The sequence below is a fragment of the Microcaecilia unicolor genome, chromosome 3 (assembly GCF_901765095.1).
Source record: "Microcaecilia unicolor chromosome 3, aMicUni1.1, whole genome shotgun sequence".
In the NCBI taxonomy this organism is placed as follows: Eukaryota; Metazoa; Chordata; class Amphibia; order Gymnophiona; family Siphonopidae; genus Microcaecilia; species Microcaecilia unicolor.
The window spans coordinates 238223689-238243018 of record NC_044033.1 but is presented as its reverse complement, the minus strand read 5'-3'; the positions used below and the strand labels follow the sequence as shown (position 1 = coordinate 238243018).

At 42.7% G+C, this 19330-nt stretch overlaps 1 protein-coding gene across 1 annotated transcript in view; it reads left to right on the top strand.

Annotated features, from left to right (window-relative positions):
- The window catches only part of LOC115464471, a 337991-nt gene that overhangs the window by 231091 nt on the left and 87570 nt on the right, over positions 1 to 19330 (top strand). The window contains exon 18 of the mRNA XM_030194848.1: positions 6296 to 7807. Within this exon, the coding sequence (XP_030050708.1) occupies positions 6296 to 7807 (1512 nt within the window). The remainder of the gene's footprint in view (positions 1 to 6295; positions 7808 to 19330) is intronic.

Here is a 19330-nt window from a genome sequence, read left to right as displayed (position 1 = left end):
ATAAATTAGATAAGATAGGACGGTGACTGGGAGGGAGGAGATTTAAGTGTGAAAGTTATAAGATGGTGATCAGAGAGAGGAAGATCAAAGGCAAGGAAACTAGAGGTGTGAACAGTTGGAGGAGAAGATGAGATCAAGACAGTGACCATTTTGATGAGTGAGGGAGGTGGAGCATAGTTGGAGATTAAAGGAGGATGTTAAAGCGAGTAACTTGGAAATATAAGAGTTAGAAGGATCATTAGCAGGAAATATTAAAAGTCACCAAGGATGAGAGAGGGGGAGGAAGGATAATGGAAGAAGGCAAGCCAGGCATCAAAGCCATTGAGAAGGATGAAAGGGACTTATCAGGGGGACGATAAGTGACCGCTATTCAAAGAGGCAGAGGAGAGAAAAGGGCGGATAGAGTGTACTTCAAAGGAGGAAAAACAGTGAGATTCAGGTGGAAGAAGGGGTTGAAATCTGGAGGAGGGAGAGAGAAGTAGTCCAACACCACCCCCTTTAGTAGTGGTTTATGGACTTGTCCTTTAGGAAACCGTCTAACCCCTTTTTAAACTCTGCCAAGCTAACTGCCTTCACCACATTCTCCGGAAACAAATTCCAGATTTTAATTACGCTTTGGGTGAAGAAAACATTTCTCCAATTTGTTTTAAATTTGCTACACTGTAGTTTCATCGCATGCCCCCTAGTCCTAGTATTTTTGGAAAGCGTGAACAGACGTTTCACATCCACCTGTTCCACTCCACTCATTATTTATATACCTCTATCATGTCTCTCCCTCAGCCGTCTCTTCTCCAAGCTGAAAAGCCCTAGCCTCCTTAGTCTTTCTTCATAGGGAAGTTGTTCCATTCCCGCTATCATTTTAGTCACCCTTCGCTGCACCTTTTCCAATTCTACTATATCTTTCTTGAGATGCAGCGACCAGAATTGAACACAATTCTCAAGGTGTGGTCGCACAATGGAGCGATACAACAGCATTATAACATCCTCACACCTGTTTTCCATACCTTTCCTAATAATACCCAATATTCTATTCGCTTTCCTAGCCGCAGCAGCACACTGAGCAGAAGGTTTCAGTGTATTATCGACGACGACGACACCCAGATCCCTTTCTTGATCCATAACTCCTAACATGGAACCTTGCATGATGTAGCTATAATTCGGGTTCTTTTTTCCCACATGCATCACATTAAACGTCACCTGCTATTTAGCCGCCCAACCTCCCAGTCTCGTAAGGTCCTTCTGTAATTTTTCAGAATCCTTTTGCAAGTTAACGGCTTTGATTAACTTTGATTAACTTTGTGTCATCAGCAAATTTAATTACCTTGCTAGTTACTCCCATCTCTAAATCATTTATAAATATGTTTAAAAAGCAGCGGTCCTAGCACAGACCCCTGAGGAACCCCACTAACTACCCTTCTCCATTGTGATTACTGCCCATTTAACCCCACTCTGTTTCCTATCCTTCAACCAGTTTTTAATCCACAATAAGACATTTCCTCCTATCCCATGTCCCTCCAATTTCCTCTGTAGCCTTTCATGAGGTACCTTGTCAAACGCCTTTTGAAAATCCAGATACACAATATCAAACAGCTCCCCTTTGTCCATATGTTTGTTTACCTCCTTCAAAGATTTCCCCACACAAAAGCCGTGCTGACTCGGTCTCAGTAATCCATGTTCTCGGATGTGCTCTGTAATTTTGTTTTTAATAATAGCCTCTACCATTTTCCCCAGCACCGACATCAGACTCACTGGTCTGTAATTTCCCGGATCTCCCCTGGAACCTTTTTAAAAATCGACGTTACATTGGCCACCCTCCAATCTTCCGGTACCACGCTCGATTTTAAGGATAAATTGCATATCTCTAACAGTAGCTCCGCAAAGCTCATTTTTCAGTTCTATCAGTACTCTAGGATGAATACCATACGGTCCAGGATTTTTTTCTACTCTTCAGTTTGCTGAACTGCCCCATTACGTCCTCCAGGTTTACCGTGAAGTCAGTAAGTTTCTCCGACTCGTCCTCTTGAAGTACCAGTTCCGACACCGGTATCCCACCCAAATCTTCCTTGGTGAAGACCGAAGCAAAGAATTCATTCAATCTCTCCGCTACGTCTTTATCTTCCTTGATCGCTCCTTTTACCCCTCGGTCATCCCGCGGCCCAACCGATTCTTTTGCTGGCTTCCTTTTAATAAACCGAAAATTTTTTTTACTATGTTTTTTGCCTCTAATGCTATCTTTTTTTCATAATCCCTCTTGGCCTTCTTTATCTGCGTCTTGCATTTGCTTTGACACTCCTTATGCTGCTGCTTGTTATTTTCAGACGGTTCCTTCTTCCATTTTCTGAAGGCGTTTCTTTTAGCCCTAATAGCTTCCTTCACCTCACTTTTCAACCACCGGCTGTCTTTTGGACTTCCTTCTTTCTTTTCTAATTTGCGGAATATAAGTACATAAGTAATGCCACACTGGGAAAAGACCAAGGATCCATCGAGCCCAGCATCCTGTCCACGGCAGCGACCAATCCAGGCCAAGGGCCAATATGTTTGGCCTGGACCTCCAGGATGGTATTTTTGAACAGCGTCCATGCCTGTTGTACAGTTTTTACCCTCTCAGTTGCCCCCCTAAGTTTTTTTTTTTTAACCGTTCTTATTTTATCATAGTCTCCTTTTTTAAAGTTAAACGCTAACGTATTTGACTTCCTGTGTATAGTTACTTCAAGGTTGATATCAAAACTGATCATATTATGATCATGTTATCAAGCGGGTCCCAGTACCATAACGTCCCTCACCAGATCATGTGTTCCACTAAGGACCAAGTCTAGAATTTTTCCTTCTCTCATCGGCTCCTGCACCAGCTGCTCCATAAAGCTGTCCTTGATTTCATCAAGGAATTGTACCTCTCTAGCGTGTCCTGATGCTACATTTACCCAGTCTAAATTTGGATAATTGAAGTCACCCATTATTATCACATTGCCCATTTTGTTTGCGTCTCTGATTTCTTTTATCATTTCTGCATCTACCTGCTCATCATGGCGAGGCGGACGATAGTACACTCCTTTCACCGTCCTTTTCCCTTTTATACATGGAATTTCAACCCACAATGATTCAAAGGTGTGATTTGTGTCCTGCATATGATTAAAGTTTTTATGTCCCACTTTTTTTGAAGGCTCCTGGTACTTTTTCTTTTGTTTTTTGGATTTCTGTTTGTACTTTGTTCCCTGATTGATGCAGACAAAAATATTTTTATTTTTTGGAAAAACAAGCAAACATGCTGGCCAGAGCTAGCAAAATTTGCATGTGGGATCCTGTAAATCCTGCTACCAGCACATCTTCTAAGACATCTTCTATTGCAGGAAGGACTGTGGAAGACAGGAGAACTTGAAATTGTTGATGACTTCTTATTCATCCACAGATTAAAAAATCTTAACAGTGCTTCATAGGGCAGATTTCTCCCCTCTAGGGCACACAGAATGGGTTGTATTTTGTACCCCTGAACATTTTAACAGGGTGAATTAGGATTCCTTGGTGTAGCAGGTGGTGGTGGTGGGGTTATTATAGTTGCTCGTTGTTATTATTGTTTTCTATTTGTGATTTATAAACCACAGTTGCACAGGATATTGTTCCTTTTTATACTTTAATGAAAACATTTAAATATAAAATCATAAGTGTTCGAGGCTTTTCCAGATGAGAACAGAGCCCACGGGATGGGGAAAGGGCCTGCAGGGACAGGAATGGAGATGGGGCCTGTGGTGAAGGAGACAGAACCCATGGGGACAGGGACAAATTTTTCCCTGTGTCATTCTCTAATTGGCAGCAATGAAAAATGAATTCAGAGACGATGTATTATGCAAAACATCCAGAATTATGGTAAAATACCCAAAGTACCTGTCAAGGGAGTGATCTAAAGATAATACACACTATTAAGTAATCCTGAAGTTATTAGGATACCGAACCCCAGACAAAGGAAGAGCAATTGAATCTGACAAGATAATAACACTCAGAAATTTTGGATAAGCAGTAGTCAGGCCTCTTATGGGACATCCCATTCCAAGCCACAACCTACAATCTCCCACCCTTCAATCGTTTGCTCTCCTGGGTATTCCACCAGTGCCGGATTAACACTATATCGGGCCCTAGGCAAATGTAGATTTGTAGACTGCCCTACCGGGATTTCCCCTTCCTCCTCCCCCACTGCCATGGATCCTCTTCACTCTCTTTCTCGCTCTCTCTGCCTTTATCTCTCTCTAGGTTCGCTGCAGTAAAAGCTCTTCACCCTCTCTCTCTCTGTGTCTATCTCTCACTCTCTCTCTGTCTCCTTTGCTATCTAGCCTCTTCTTGCTCTCTTTCTCTGTCCCCCTGTTCTGCAGCCCTTCCTCTTTGTATCTGCTTCTCACTAATGCCTTTTTCTTTCAATCCCCCTCAACACTCAACCTGTTTTCCTCTGTAGTCGGCAAGTGCAGCGTAACATATCACCAAGCTACGTGGGTCTCTCATCTTACATGTGAAGTTGATAGTTATAAGAAGGACCAGCAGAACTATCAGCCTTGAGTGCAGGGAGAGAGACCCCTGTGGGTTGCTGCTATTTCACCACTGCTGCTGTCAACCCTGAGAGGCAGCCGCCCGGCAGTGGTGGTAGCGGGAAAGAGGAGAATGCCAATGCTGTGCTGCTTCTTAACCCAAATGAGGATTTTGCAAATGACCCACAGTTTGGGAACAGCTGCCTTAGAGGTTGCCTGGTGGCAGAAGTGCTAAACGTGCATGATACGAGGGGACAAGCTCCTTCCTGAGCAGGGAGTGGTCTGGTGGCACATCTAGAAATTTGTAAGGCGTCCTACTACTACTACAACTATTAGCATTTATATAGCGCCACCAGACACACGCAGCGCTGAACACCCGACATAGAGCTTACAATCTAGGTAAAACAGACAGACAAGACATTACGGACAAGGGAATTACAGGGTAAAGAGGAACAGGGAGGAGGACAAATGGGTAGTGGCTAGGAGCCAAAGGCAGCAGTGAAAAAGTTTGCCTTCAGCATAGATTTAAAAACAGGTAGAGATGGAGCTAGACGTATGGGCTCAGGAAGGCGGTTCCAGGCATAAGGTGCAGCAAGATAAAAGGAAGTCTAGAGTTAGCGATGGAGGAGAAGGGGGACAACAAGAGAGACTTGCTCAGAGAGCAGAGTTCACGGGGAGGAATGTAGGGAGAAATGAGAGAGGAGAGGTAGTGAGGGGGTCATAGAGTGGATGCATTTAAAGGTCAGTAAGAGAAGTTTGAACTGTATACAGAAGCGGACAGGGAGTCAATGAAGTGACTTGAGAAGTGGGGTAGTGTGGGCATAACGATTCTGGTGGAAAATAAGTCGAGCTGCAGAATTCTGGGCATTCTTTTGTATTTTTAAGGCATTATAGTTTGGATTTGCAGGCAAGACAGGATGCAGTCTTTGGATAGAGAGTGTAGTCCATGGATTTTACTGTCCCACCCTTGTGAAGGTCACTGTTATGGTATTTGCCACTCATCTGAACTGCTCTGGAGGAACATTAAGGAAGGAGACATGTGATCTTAGGTTTATTTTCTTTTCTTTAGTTCCTTCAGAGCAGTTCAGAATTAACCCAGTGTTTTGATTACAGAAAATGCTCTTCAGCTGCTGGTAGGAGTGCAAAACCCCCTCATCTGAACTGTTCTGGAGGAACTAATGGAAAAAAAATGATCAGGGAAGACCAAATGTCTCCCTGTGAAAGTTAAGCGGATATTTTCAGAATATTGGCATTTACACATATATTGGGGGGATATGTCATTCAAGACATTTATGTTTGCAGTGAGTTTGTAATTGTGAACATCCAATCTTGAAAGCAATTGAAATGGGCAGCAGGGGCTCCTGTCCATTTAAATCCCCTGGGACTGCCTGACCCCCCAAATTAATTGGCACTAAAGCAGGCAGTACCACTGAATATTGGCTCTGACTGCTCACAAAAAAAGTGGGCAGGTCAGGGGCAGTACAGGGGTGGCATTTCGGAGGAGCCCATGGTTTTGCATTTACCAATTGGCTCTCACATGATATGAGCTACCGAGTATTGTGCTGGCACCCACATCGCTTTAAAAAGAATTATTTTTTGAGCCCCCTCCAACCCTCCTGACAAAGCTCCCTTCTTTCCTTCCCTTTCCCCGGGTCTACATCTATCCCAGAGTAGGAACGCAGCCTCCTTGCTCCTGCCCCTCGCAGCTGCCTTTGTTTAAGTATGTTGTTTTCTATAGCTGTAAAATTAAGGATCATACTCTTATTTTTTTTTTTATTCAACAGATGATGGATTTAGGAATATTAGTGAAAGAATGAGAAAGTGCAATAAACAGCAGAAAAAGGAATGGAAACACCGAGACCCCTCCAGAGACCCTTCAGCTGACTGTCAGGGAGGTATCATCAGTAGTATAATACCGAGCAGTATGAAAGCAGAAGCCCAGACAGGAGAAAAACTAGACAGAGAAAAGAGAAGCCACATAAGCAGGGTTAGGACTGAAATTAATGACTGTGAAGGAACTAACAAAACTAAACTATCTGGATATGATTTACACAAACAATTTAAGTGTTCCAAATGTGATCAATATCTAGGAACGAAAACCGCACTGAAAGTGCATCAATGGACTCACACAGGAAAGAAACTATTTAACTGTTCTGAATGTGATAAATGTTTTAGATGGAAATCTCAGATGACAGTTCATGAAATGACTCATACAGGATTGAAACCATTTAAATGTTCAGAATGTGATAAAAATTTCTCAAAAATGTGGACACTGAAAGAGCATGAAAGGATTCATACAGGAGAGACACCATTTAAATGTTCAGAATGTGATAAAAAATTTTCAAGAATTTGGAAGCTGAAAGAGCATGAAAGGATTCATACAGGAGAGAAACTATTTAAATGTTCAGAATGTGATAAATATTTTAGATGGAAATCTGAGCTGGCAGTTCATAAAAGGATTCATTCAGGAGAGAAACCATTTAAATGTACAGAATGTGATAAATGTTTCAAAGGCATGTATGAGCTCAAACGGCATGAAAGCATTCATACAGGAGAGAAACCATTTAAATGTACAGAATGTGATGAATGGTTCAGAATCAAGGCCTATCTGAAAGTCCACGAAAGGCTTCATACAGGAGAGAAACCAGCGAAACAATTTAAGTGTTCAGAATGTGATAAATGTTTCACAAGCAATGCCTACCTGAAAGTCCACAAAAGAATTCATACAGGAGAGAAACCTTTTAAGTGTTCAGAATGTGACAAATGTTTCATAAGTATGTCTGAGCTCAAACAGCATGAAAGGGTTCATACAGAAATGAAACCATTTAAATGTACAGAATGTGATAAATGTTTTAAAAGGCTGTCTGATGTCAAACTGCATGAAACAATTCATAGAGGAGAGAAACCATTTAAGTGTTCAGAATGTGATAAATGTTTCACAAGCAATGCCTACCTGAAAGTCCACAAAAGAATTCATACAGGAGAGAAACCTTTTAAATGTTCAGAATGTGACAAATGTTTCATAAGTATGTCTGATCTCAAACGGCATGAAAGGGTTCATACAGGAATGAAACCATTTAAATGTACAGAATGTGATAAATGTTTTAAAAGGATGTCTGAGGTCAAACTGCATGAAACAATTCATAGAGGAGAGAAACCATTTAAGTGTTCAGAATGTATTAAATATTTCAGATGCAAGGCCCACCTGAAAGTCCACAAAAGAATTCATACAGGAGAGAAACCATTTAAATGTTCTGAATGTGATAAATGTTTCAAAAGAAAATCACTTGTAAAACGTCACAACTTGACCCATACAGGAGAGAAACCATTTAAATGTACAAAGGTCGATAATTCTGTTCGTATTTAGGATCTTTGCCTGGTTTCGGAAGAACTATGATGGTGGCCTCCGTAAAGCTCCCATTAACTTCACCAGACATGATTAAGTGATTATAGAATGAACTTATGATAGGGATAATTGTGTCTTGAAAAGCTAAGTAAAATTCCAGTGTTGGGCCATCTGGTCCTGGGGCCTTTTTTTTTGTCATAATGGCCGTAACTACATCTTGTTCAGTTATGGGAGCCATCAGATCTGAATTATCATTATCATCAAGAGTATTGTGATCCAAGTCCTGTAAAAATGTCAGATCATTATCATCTAGATTAGATTCTGACTTATATAACAAGGCATAAAAGTGTTGAAAAGTCTTTAATATGTTTTGTTGATCTGTGATTAGAGTATTATTATCATCTTTAATAGCAGAAATATCATTCTTTTCAGTTCTTGATTTTAGATAACTAGCTAACAAATGGCCAGCTTTATTATTATTGGCATAATATTGGGCTGATTTCATGAATATCTCATTATTAGCCTTAGCAGCTAGAATTAAGTTATATTTATATCTTGCCATTCGTAATTTTTCCAACGTATCTAGATTAGAAGGAGTGTACTGATGTTTTTTTTCTAAACATGATATAGATTTTTCCAAATCACTAATTTCTTGTGATTATTTCTTTTTTTGTTTGGCTGAATAACATATGATTGAACCCCATATATAAGCTTTGAATTCATCCCATCTAGTTATCCAACTAGTATCTTCCAAAGTGTTAAATTGAAAATATTCAGTAACGTCTCTCTATTTCTTCTATTATGTGGTGAAGAATAAAATGTGTAATCACAATCTTTTTCATGCACTAGGCGCCAAACATCACATGCTGTTGCATCATTTCTATCAAAATGAACCAAGCTTTGGTTTTCTTGTATGGAAACAGATTTCCTGTCCATATCAGGATTCAGTTTGAGATTAAAATCACCACCTATTATGTAAGATTTATCTCCTGCAGTGGCAATGATATCAGCAATAGTATGGAAGAATTCAGGGCAATCAGTGTTTGGTGCATATAAATTCAATAACATTAAGGGTTCATCATTCACTGTTAGATGGACCTTAACCCATCTTCCAACTGAATCACTATCAGAGGATATTAATTTTATATTATCTTTTTTCCTTATGAGTATGGCCACATCATTTTTTTCCATCGGCAGCAGAGAAAACAGGGGTTAGAGACCATGAGGTTTTAAGTTTAAGTGACTCACGCTCAGATAAATGTGTTTCTTGAAAAAAAGATAATTTTGGGTGCATATCTATTTAAAGAGTTTATATTTTTTTTACACTTAATTGGGTTGTTGAATCCCTTCACATTAAGGGATAGAATGTTAAGCGTCATGTAACACCTGGGATGTGCATTGGTAAATACAGTAGTAAGAATACACTGCTAAGTAAAGGGATGAAATTATACATATAAAGTATCATATTTTTAAAACCGAGTACATTAACATAAAACATAACTGTGTATGATAAACAAACACAATCCATCTTATAATCGAAAGAGAAAAACGCCTATATTCCGACCTAAATCAGGAGATGGACGTCTTTCTCTCGCGGGTGCCCAAATCGGTATAATCGAAAGCCGATTTTGGGCGCCTTAAACTGCACTCCGTCGCGGGAATGAATAAAGTTGGTGGGGGCGTGTCGGAGGCGTGGTGAAGGCGGGACTGGGGCGTGGTTATCAGCCGAGCAGAGATGGTCGTCTTTAGCTGATAATGGAAAAAACAGGCATTTTTACCGCGAATTTGGGTCACTTTTTTTGGACCCTTTTTTTTCATGAATAAGTCCCAAAAAAGTGCCCCAACTGACCAGATGACCACCGGAGGGAATCGGGGATCACCTGCCCTGACTCCCCCAGAGGTCATTAACCCCCTCCCACCAAAGGAAACCCACTTTACAAACTTTTGTTGCCAGCCTGTATGCCAGCCTCAAATTCCATACCCACCTCAATGACAGCAGAATGTGTTCTGTCCTCTGACAGCCTTTCCCTGGTTCTGATGTGGGTCTCGGGTGAGTGTGATACCTTTTCTGTTAAGGGCACTGCAGACTCACATCAGCAATGCATTGTGGTGGGTGTAGGATATTGGGCTCCGCCAGTGGCGTACCTAGGGTAGTTGACACCCGGGCCGGTCATTTTTTAACCCCCCCCCCCCCCCCAAATCCAGTACTAGGCATGCCGAGAATACAAAACACTCAGGACCTATAGAGCAATTCTACCATACCATAAGCAGTCATTTCTACGAGTCACACAAGGAAAAGGAAAGCATCTTAAACACTACAGTGAGCACTAGAACATCAATTCACCTATTGTAAAACGAAACCAGACAGAATAGTACAGATCGTAGATCCTGCACAGTCAATGCCAACTGAAAGCCATGTCTTTTTCACAAACACAGATACACCCTAATCCACTATAGAATAAGTAATCATAAACTTTCTATTTAGACAAAAATTAAACTGAACCCCCAATGCCAGACTCTGCATACAATGCAACACCACAGAAACAGAAACTGTCCCCTAGTACTGTGCAAAATATAAAGACAGCAGATGTAAATTTGAAAAAAAAACCTAACAAGTACCAATCACCACTTTACAAATTAACAAATAGAAATAAAACAAATATAGAAAGTAAAATAATACCATTTTATTGGACTAATACATTTAGCTTTCAGAGGCCAAAACCTCCGTCCTCGGGTCAGTACAGTATAGTGCTGTTACAGTATCCTATCCTGACCTGAGGAAGGGGGTTTTGTTCTCTGAAAGTTAGTCAAAATGTATTAAAATTAGTCCAATAAAAAGATTACCTTATTTACATGTTCTATTATAAACATTTAACACATCTACAATACTTTATCCTAAAGCAAAAAAAATAAAAAATATATATTTTATTTACAGTTTGTTGTCTCTGGTTTCTGCTTTCCTCATCTTCTTTTCACCGTCTTCCTTCCATCCAGCATCTGTCTTCACTCTCTCTCTCTCTGCCATCCAGTGTCTGCCCTCTCTGCCGTCCCTTCCATCCACTGCCTGCCCTTTCTCTCTGCCCCTTCAATCCACCATTTGCCCTCCATCTCCCATCCATCCAGGGTCTGCCCTCCCTCTCGCTCCCCTTTCCATCTAGGATCTGTCCCCTCTCTCTGCCCCTTTTTTCAGCCCCCAGTTCCAGCCCCCTTCTCCCCTCTGAACACCCCCACCCCAGTCCCCTTCTCCCCTCCTGTCTGAGACCCCCACCACAGTCCCCTTCTCCCCTCCCCTGTCTGAGACCCCCACCCCAGTCCCCTTCTCTCCTCTGAACACCCCCATCCCAGTCCCCTTCTCCCCTCCCCTTCCCTTCTCCCCTCTGAGATCCCCACCCCAGTCCCCTTCTCCCCTCTGAGATCCCCACCCCAGTCCCCTTCTCCCCTCCCCCTCCCCGGTCTGAGATCCCCACCCCAGTCCCCTTCTCCCCTCCCCTTTTCCCCTCTGAGACCCCCACCCCAGTCCCCCTCTCCCCTCTGAACACCCCCACCCCAGTCCCCTTCTCCCCTCCCCTTTTCCCCTCTGAGACCCCCACCCCAGTCCCCTTCTCCCCTCTGAACACCCCCACCCCAGTCCCCTTCTCCCCTCCCCTTCCCTTCTCCCCTCTGAGATCCCCACCCCAGTCCCCTTCTCCCCTCCCCCTCCCCTGTCTGAGATCCCCACCCCAGTCCCCTTCTCCCCTCCCCTTTTCCCCTCTGAGACCCCCACCCCAGTCCCCTTCTCCCCTCTGAACACCCCCACCCCAGTCCCCTTCTCCCCTCCCCTTCCCTTCTCCCCTCTGAACAGCCCCACCCGAGTCCCTTTCTCCCCTCTCCTTCCCCACCTCAGTCCCGTTAAAACCGGCGAAGCAGCGTCGCAGGCAGCACCTCGTGCCCTGCTTGTAAAAAAAAATCAAATCTCCTTCCTTCTCCTCGTCTTGACGTCTTGGTGTCGACTCGGGCCTTCCAAAATTGGAGGGGAAGGAGATTTGATTTTTTTTTTACAAGCAGGGCACGAGGCGCTGCCTGCGACGCTGCTTCGCCGGTTTTTTAAATGTGCGGCGCAGCGGGAACGGCCACGGGAGGCAGCGGGAGCGGAGCACCCCCCACCCACTGGCACCCGGGGCGGACCGCCCCCACCGCCCCCCCCTTGGTACTCCACTGGGCTCCGTGATTCCACTAGCTTGTGTTCAATGCTCACGATGTTGGTAGTTGGTAGGCTCTACTCCCATGGTGCTTTCCCCCCTGCTTACTGAGTTAGAGTGTGCCCTGTTTTGTTTACGGTAGTCCATGAGGTAGTAGTGGCCATTTTTGTAAGCCAGTTTTAAATCCCTTTCATGTGTTAGCCACGTTACAGAACCTAGTTCTTACCTTGAATGTTGCTGAAAGAGGGCATTGTACAGCATTCTGCCAGCTCTGACCTACTGCTAATCTCAGTACCAGGGAGACTTTTTGCCAGTGGGGCACAACGTTTTCGGAGAGATTAGTCTTCAGGTGTCAACTGGTGTGCCAAGGGTATACAGCAGCAACAAGTCCTAGAGGCCTGCGTGTATGCCGGTCCCTGGAGCACTTTTAGTGGGTACCGCAGTGCACTTCAGGCAGGCGGACCCAAGCCCACCCCCCCTACCTGTAACACTTGTGCTGGTAAATGGGAAGCCTCCAAAGCCCACTGTACCCACATGTAGGTGCCCCCTTCATCCCTAACAGCTATGCTACTGTTGTACATTTGTGGGTAGTGGGGGAGGGGGATTGGGTGCTCGGCACCCATGGTAAGGGAGCTATGCATGTGGGAACTGTTTCTGAAGTCCACTGCACTGACCTCTAGGGTGACCAGTTGGTGTCCTAGCATGTCAAGGGGAGGCCAGTGTACTACGAATCGTGGCCACTCCCACGACCGAATGGCTCAGATTAGGACGTTTTTGAGCTGGGCGTTTTTATTTTCCATTATCGCTAAAAAAAACAAACGCCCAGCTCAGAAGCGAACAAATCCATGGCATTTGGTTCGTACAAACCGTATTTTCGAAAAACAAAAAAGATGTCCATTTTTTTTCGAAAATACGGTCTGTCCCTCCTCTTCACGAACCCATTTTTGGACATAGACGCCCATGGAAATAGGCGTTCGTTCAGATCCAAGATGGCCGCGTAGCTGTATACTGCTTCGGACGCACCTTGAACTCTTCCTTACCTTTGGCTGTGAGGTTCTCCGTGGGTCCTCCGAAAATGGGGAAGCGGAGAGGTAAAGTGCGGGAAACTCCCTTAACCAGCACTGGGCCGATTCCTCCATGACAGCCGACGCTGGAACAGTTCGGGCTGACCTCCACCCCCAGGCAGACTTCATCTCCTTCTATCGGAGCTAACGCGGAAGCGTTAGACGGCAGTAGTAACGGGGTTTCTCTAAGCCCCGCGCAGCGCACTGCCCCCCCGCAACCAGGAGGAAGTCGAATGGAGAGAGGTCCAGTAGCACGGAGCCCACAGGGCATTGCCGAAGCACAGGGAGGGAACCAGTCCACTCTACAGGGAGCATTCAGAACGGTATCTATGTCGGAACAATTGCCTTCTCAAATTTTGCCACCACAAATTGTAAGTACATTGAGCCAAATTCTGACTGCCCCACCCCCTGTGTTTTCTGTGGGTGTTATGGAGAGACCTGCAGTGGTGACGAATGAATCACTCTGGGACTTGACTTATTCTCTGCATTCCTCTCTATCAACAATAATTGAAAAGAATGCTCTTGAAATAAAAGTTCTTTCGGAAGCTGTTCTTTCACAGTCTCAGACTACCACTCAACAAATTTCCCAATTAAATCAAATGGGCACAAAGTTACAAACTTTAGAAACCTTAAGTCAAACTTCAATAAGGGATTGGAACTATATGTTCCGTCGTTTAGAATACCTGGAAAATCAAGTAAGAAAGTTAAACTTAAGGTTAACTAATTTTTCACGTTCCCCATTAATATCTTCTGTTGAAATGGTGAAGAAATATCTGGTGGAAATACTGGGAATGGCAAGTGAATCTCTTCCTCCTATAGTGCGAGCACAATATTTGCAGTTTAATAAAAAGAGAAATGCCTACTCAAACAGGAGAGGGTATGAACTTGACAGAGTTCCTAGAGTCATCATTGGAAGTAATTACTCAAAAAACTACAGTGGTGGTAACCTTTGCCTTTGAAATGGACAGGAACGCAGTGTTGAAACTTTCCTTTAGACATTTGGACTCCTTATTTTTTGGCTCTAAAATTAGAGTTTACCCTGATCTCTCCAAGGAAACTCAGAAGAGGCGTAGAGCATTCCTGGCCCTTCGGGCGAGGACTCTGGCTCTTGGAGCTAATTTTGTTTTGAAATTTCCCTGTATTTGTTGTATATTATATCAATCTAATCATTTCCAATTTTTTGAGCCAAAACAATTGGAGGAGTTTCTATTACATAGAGAGGAAGTAGTGGTAATAGTTGAATCACAGACGCATACTGCATAAGATAGGCTTGAGACGAAGCACTGGGGAGCAGTATTAATTTTTTCTTTTTATTTTTTTTCCTCTTTGAATGTTAAATGTAATTTTCTTTCTCTTGGATCATATTATTATTATTACTATAATTTCTTATGGTCGAAGTAATATAATATAATTTTCTCTTTAATTATGACTTTATTAAGGCATTAGTCTGTATAAAGGAAATTGTAATTGCTATATGTATTTCATTATCTCTTTTGAGTTGTATAAAGTAAATTCAATAAAAAATTAAAAAAAAAAAAAAAAAGAAATAGGTGTTCGCGTTCGATTATGCCCCTCAATATGTCCTAACCATGGGATCATTTTTCAATTCTATCAGTACTCGGGGATGAACACCATCCAGTCCAGAAGATTTGCTACTCTTTAATTTGTCAAATTGCGCTATTACATCCTTCAGGTTTATAGAGATTTCATTCAGTTTCTCTGACTCGTCAGCTTTGAATACCATTTCTGTCACCAGTATCTCTCCCAAATCTGCCTTGGTGAAGACCGAAGCATTGAATTTTACTACATTATGTTTTATGTGTATGTATTCCTATTCCTCACTGAACTGCTATGAATTTACAGCCTGTCTCACTAACACAGACTACTCAGTAATTACTGTGGATTCTTTTGGATTCGTATTAGATAAATGAAACCTTTATTAGAGGAGCTATAATCTACAATGATTAAGATATATACAATGGTTAGCACATATACAATGATTGGCTCTATACACATGATGATTAACTAAACAATCATTACATCACTGGTCTCTACATCTAAGCAATGCCAAGAGTTCTTGGACCAGGAAAAGAAGCAATAATACACTATACATAAAATCATCACTGGTCCTTACATTATCCAGGCTCTTATCATCAGCTGGGGCAGCTGGGGGGCCCATTACAGCAAATACCAGGAGCTTTTTAGACCAGGAACAGATCCTCTGCTCAGTACGTACGTTACTCACAGATGAGCTCCCACTCTGCTGTGACAAGCCCTCCTTTTTATTAGGCTCTGAGCTCATGTTCAGAGCTAGATAAAGTTGCAGAATGCTTCTAAGGAAAATTACAGAATGCTTCTCTGTTTAGGTAAACAAGCCATACTGTGGGAACATGGTCACATGCTCCCCAACTCCAGGTGGCCGGGCTGGAGCCGGAAAGCAAGCGCCATCCTCCCCTTCATATACCAAATTAGTTAGAGCTGTGTCTTATCTTCTGCATTCCAACTTATTTTCACACAATCAAAGTTAAACAATTATTTTTAAACAGAATTACTTTTAATCAACAATACAGCCCCCGAGTGTACTGGTCGGTCAAGACAGAGATGAAAAACAATCTTTAAAATTCACTTCCATTACACCCACTTAGGGCCCCTTTTACTAAATGGCGGTAAGCCCCAACGCGGGCTTATTGCTCGCTAAACAGGAAGTACCACCAATGGGTGGTGATAAGGGCTCCCCCTCTGAAATGGCCACGCGGCAAGTGCTTTACTTGCCGCATAGCCATTTCATGCAGGAAAGAGAGACTTCCCTTTTACTTGCTGTAGTAAAAGGGTCTCGGTGCTGAAGCCAGCCCCCCCTTTTGCTGCAGCTTGGTAAAAGCAGCCCTTAGAATCTTATGATAATTATTAGTAATTTGCTCACACCTTTTCAGGTACTTCTTTGTCCCTGGAGGGCTCGCAATCTAAGTTGGTACCTGAGGCAATGGAGAGTCAAGTGATTTGTCCAAGATCACAAGGAGCAGCAGTGGGATTTGACCTGGCTACCTCTGGATGTCAGGCCCAGTGCTATAACCACTCCTATCAACACTTTTACCATACCCCATGTAGGTCCAATTTCCAATATTAGAAAGTAACCCCCACTAATTCTTGTGTCTCATATATTCTTGTCCCTTCTGTTATTATTTGGGTGCACATTGTGAAAAGCGCCTAGCAAGATGTGCATGCAAATTCAAATTGGTGCCAGTGCCAAATAGTACCCAATTATTGGCACTAATTGGCTCATTAGTCATTTAGTTGGGCACATGTTTATCGGTGCTGAAATATTATCATTTTGAGAGCCACATATAGAATATAGGGGATAATGCAAGTGTTTTGTTCCTTTATGCAGGCTTAATATTCAGGATCAACATGTTTATGCTAACATTATGTCGTAATTGTTTTTAATTTTCTGACACACGTGATTCTGTTTTCTGATATTGTGGCAAGTTTTATTCTCCAGGTCAATTGGTATATCTAGCTGCTTTTATTGATGTCAACTGATTCAAACCATTACACTGACATCTAGTGGTAACAACTACAAATTGATTATTTCAGTTCTATTTTTATATCAGTTTATACACATGTTGCTTGATATTCAAAAGTATTTAACCATCCAGGAATGACACCTTGTTGGTTAAATACACCCAAGCCGACTATCCACCAATATTCAGTGGGAAATAACCGGCTATCTCTCACTGAGCATCCCGGTCAATGTCTATGTCGTGTGACAATAGCCAGTTACAGCTAATTTCCGCTAAATTAAGTTTAGTGGCAAGATAGAGCTGCTATTTATGCGGGTCTATCTTTAGCTGCTAGAACCTAGCCGGTCAGCCAATGAATATTGGCTTAATTGGCTATGTTTACAGTGCCACCCCCCCCCCCCCCCCCCCCCCAGAAATTCAATACTGGTGGCCATGGACATTTTCTAGCCAAATATGCAGTAGGTTGTATTTGCATTTTCATTTTAAATATCAAATTTCATTTTCTTTTGAATATTTTACTGTATATATCAATTGATTTTATTTTATTTTTTTAACTTTAAAAACTAACATTTGTAACTTTTATATACAACCATTCTTGATGTTTACTGATCTTTGAATAATGTTTATTTTATTGTGTGGTTTATATTGACCTTTATGCTTTTACATTATCTTTCTAGTATGGCTTTATGAGTTTCTTTGGTTACCATTGTTATATGATCTATGTTTTAATTCATTTTTAGAAACAATACCCCTGATGCAGGTAACTGCCCAAAGTGGCCGTGACACATTTGTGTTCAGCAAATTAATTCATTTTTAGAAACATACCCCTGATGCAGGCAACTGCCCAAAGTGGCCGTGACACATTTGTGTTCAGCAAATAAACTTCTATCTGCCATATTGTTGGGTTATTGCCATCATTTGATCCAAAAATGTGTTAACTGTTCTGCCACTATACTCTCTGCTACCTTAGACACAAAAGGTAGGTTGGCAGTAGGTTCTTATTTCCATCTTTAATTCTAGGGCAAATATAGACCATCTTCCACTTATATTAGGTACAATTCCTAGTGTAACCTAGAGGGAAAAAAAAATAAAACATTTTTTTTCACTTCTCTTACCTGCAGGTGAGAAGAGGCCATCCTAGGCTTCTGAGGTCCGTTTCGGGGCTCTGGGGGGCGATGTGGTAGGTGAGGAGGCGCCGCAGGAGGCAACGCCGCTGTTCCAGGTGGCACAGGGCGCGGGGCTGATTTTGGGCCCGTTTTTGTGGGTGGAGCTGGCTGCCAGGTCCAGGTTGTTTTCAGGCCAGGTTGGGCCAGTGACGGTTGTTGGAGATGCTGCAAGAGGCAGCGCCGAGTTTTTCTGGTCTCAGGGATGGTTGGGCACGTCCCCGGGCATGAATAGCTGCAGCGGGAATCCCCGGTGTCTTTGGGGCCAGTTGGGGCCGTTTTTGGGCTGGGGCGGTGGCGGAGAGAGAGAGTCAGGACCAGGCGGTTCTGGCGCCGGATTGGGGGGGGGGGTTTCCAGCGTACATCCGCGCAGAAGGAGAGAAACCTGCATCTCAGCAGGGAAAGGAGCCAGCGTGGGACCTGTAGTTTTTTTGGGAGGAGACAGAGGAGGACGTCGTGGGAGCGCATGCGTGCATGGTGTGCGCGCATCAGCGGGGTTTTTTGGAAACTCCGGTGAGGCCTAGAAGCCTGGGCCTCGATTTTGGAACAGAGTTCCAGAAGAATGGCAATTTTCGGGCCAGGTTTTTGTGTTGGCTCCGTTTTTTTAACCAGACCAGCAGGACCGGATCCGATGGTAGTGGTCGGGAGAGGAGAAAATCAGGAAACAGTTAAGGGGTTTTTTAACCCAAAATTTAAATTAGTTTATTTTAAAAATGTATAAATTGGGTTTTTTATTTTTAAAAATTCAGGGATTTTGGGGATTTAAATTCTGTTTGCAGATTTGGGATCGGGGAATTTTTCTTGATTTTTCTGGTAGGTTAGTTTTCAAATGTAGATATTTTTAGGGGGTATTTTTGAGGGGGGTTGATTTAGAGGGGTTCTGTAAGGGTTAAAATTATTCAATGGGGTAGGTTAAGAACGGGTTGATTGAATTTTTGATTTGGATTTTAATTAAATTTGGAATTTTTAGAGGGGTTTTAGGTGGGATAATTGTGGGTGAACCTTAAAAATGGTTAATTTTAAAATCTAAAAATATAGTTTAATAGAGAATGAGGGGTTTAATGATTTGGGGAAATTTGGGGTAGTTTAGGTTAAATATGTAGGATTTTATTTGAAGTTTTAATTTTTCTCTGTTGGTTTCTATGGAAGACATAGGGAAAAAAATGGAGGTTTAGCACCGCTGGCCAACATTCCGTTGGTCAGCAAGAGAAAATTGGAATTTTGGAAGAGTAGGTGATTGGCTGGGGGGTCCTCGGAACTCCAACCGAAGTTCTGTTTCCTAGGAAACAGAGTCGCAGGCAGTTGCCAGAAGGAGTTGGTGATTTGGAGAGAGAGGATGTGTGTGGGTGAGGCTGACACTGATTGAGGTGGAGAAAGGGATATATATACAGAGATAGAATTGGGAAAGGGGTGAATACATAGGAGTGAGAGTCTAGAGAGGGGATTTTAAAGGGAGAAGGGTGAATGTCTTGCTGTATTTGGGAATAAAATATTTTAGGTAGTCCATGGAATGAATGGGGGTTAGAATGTGCTAATAGTTAATTGGGCAT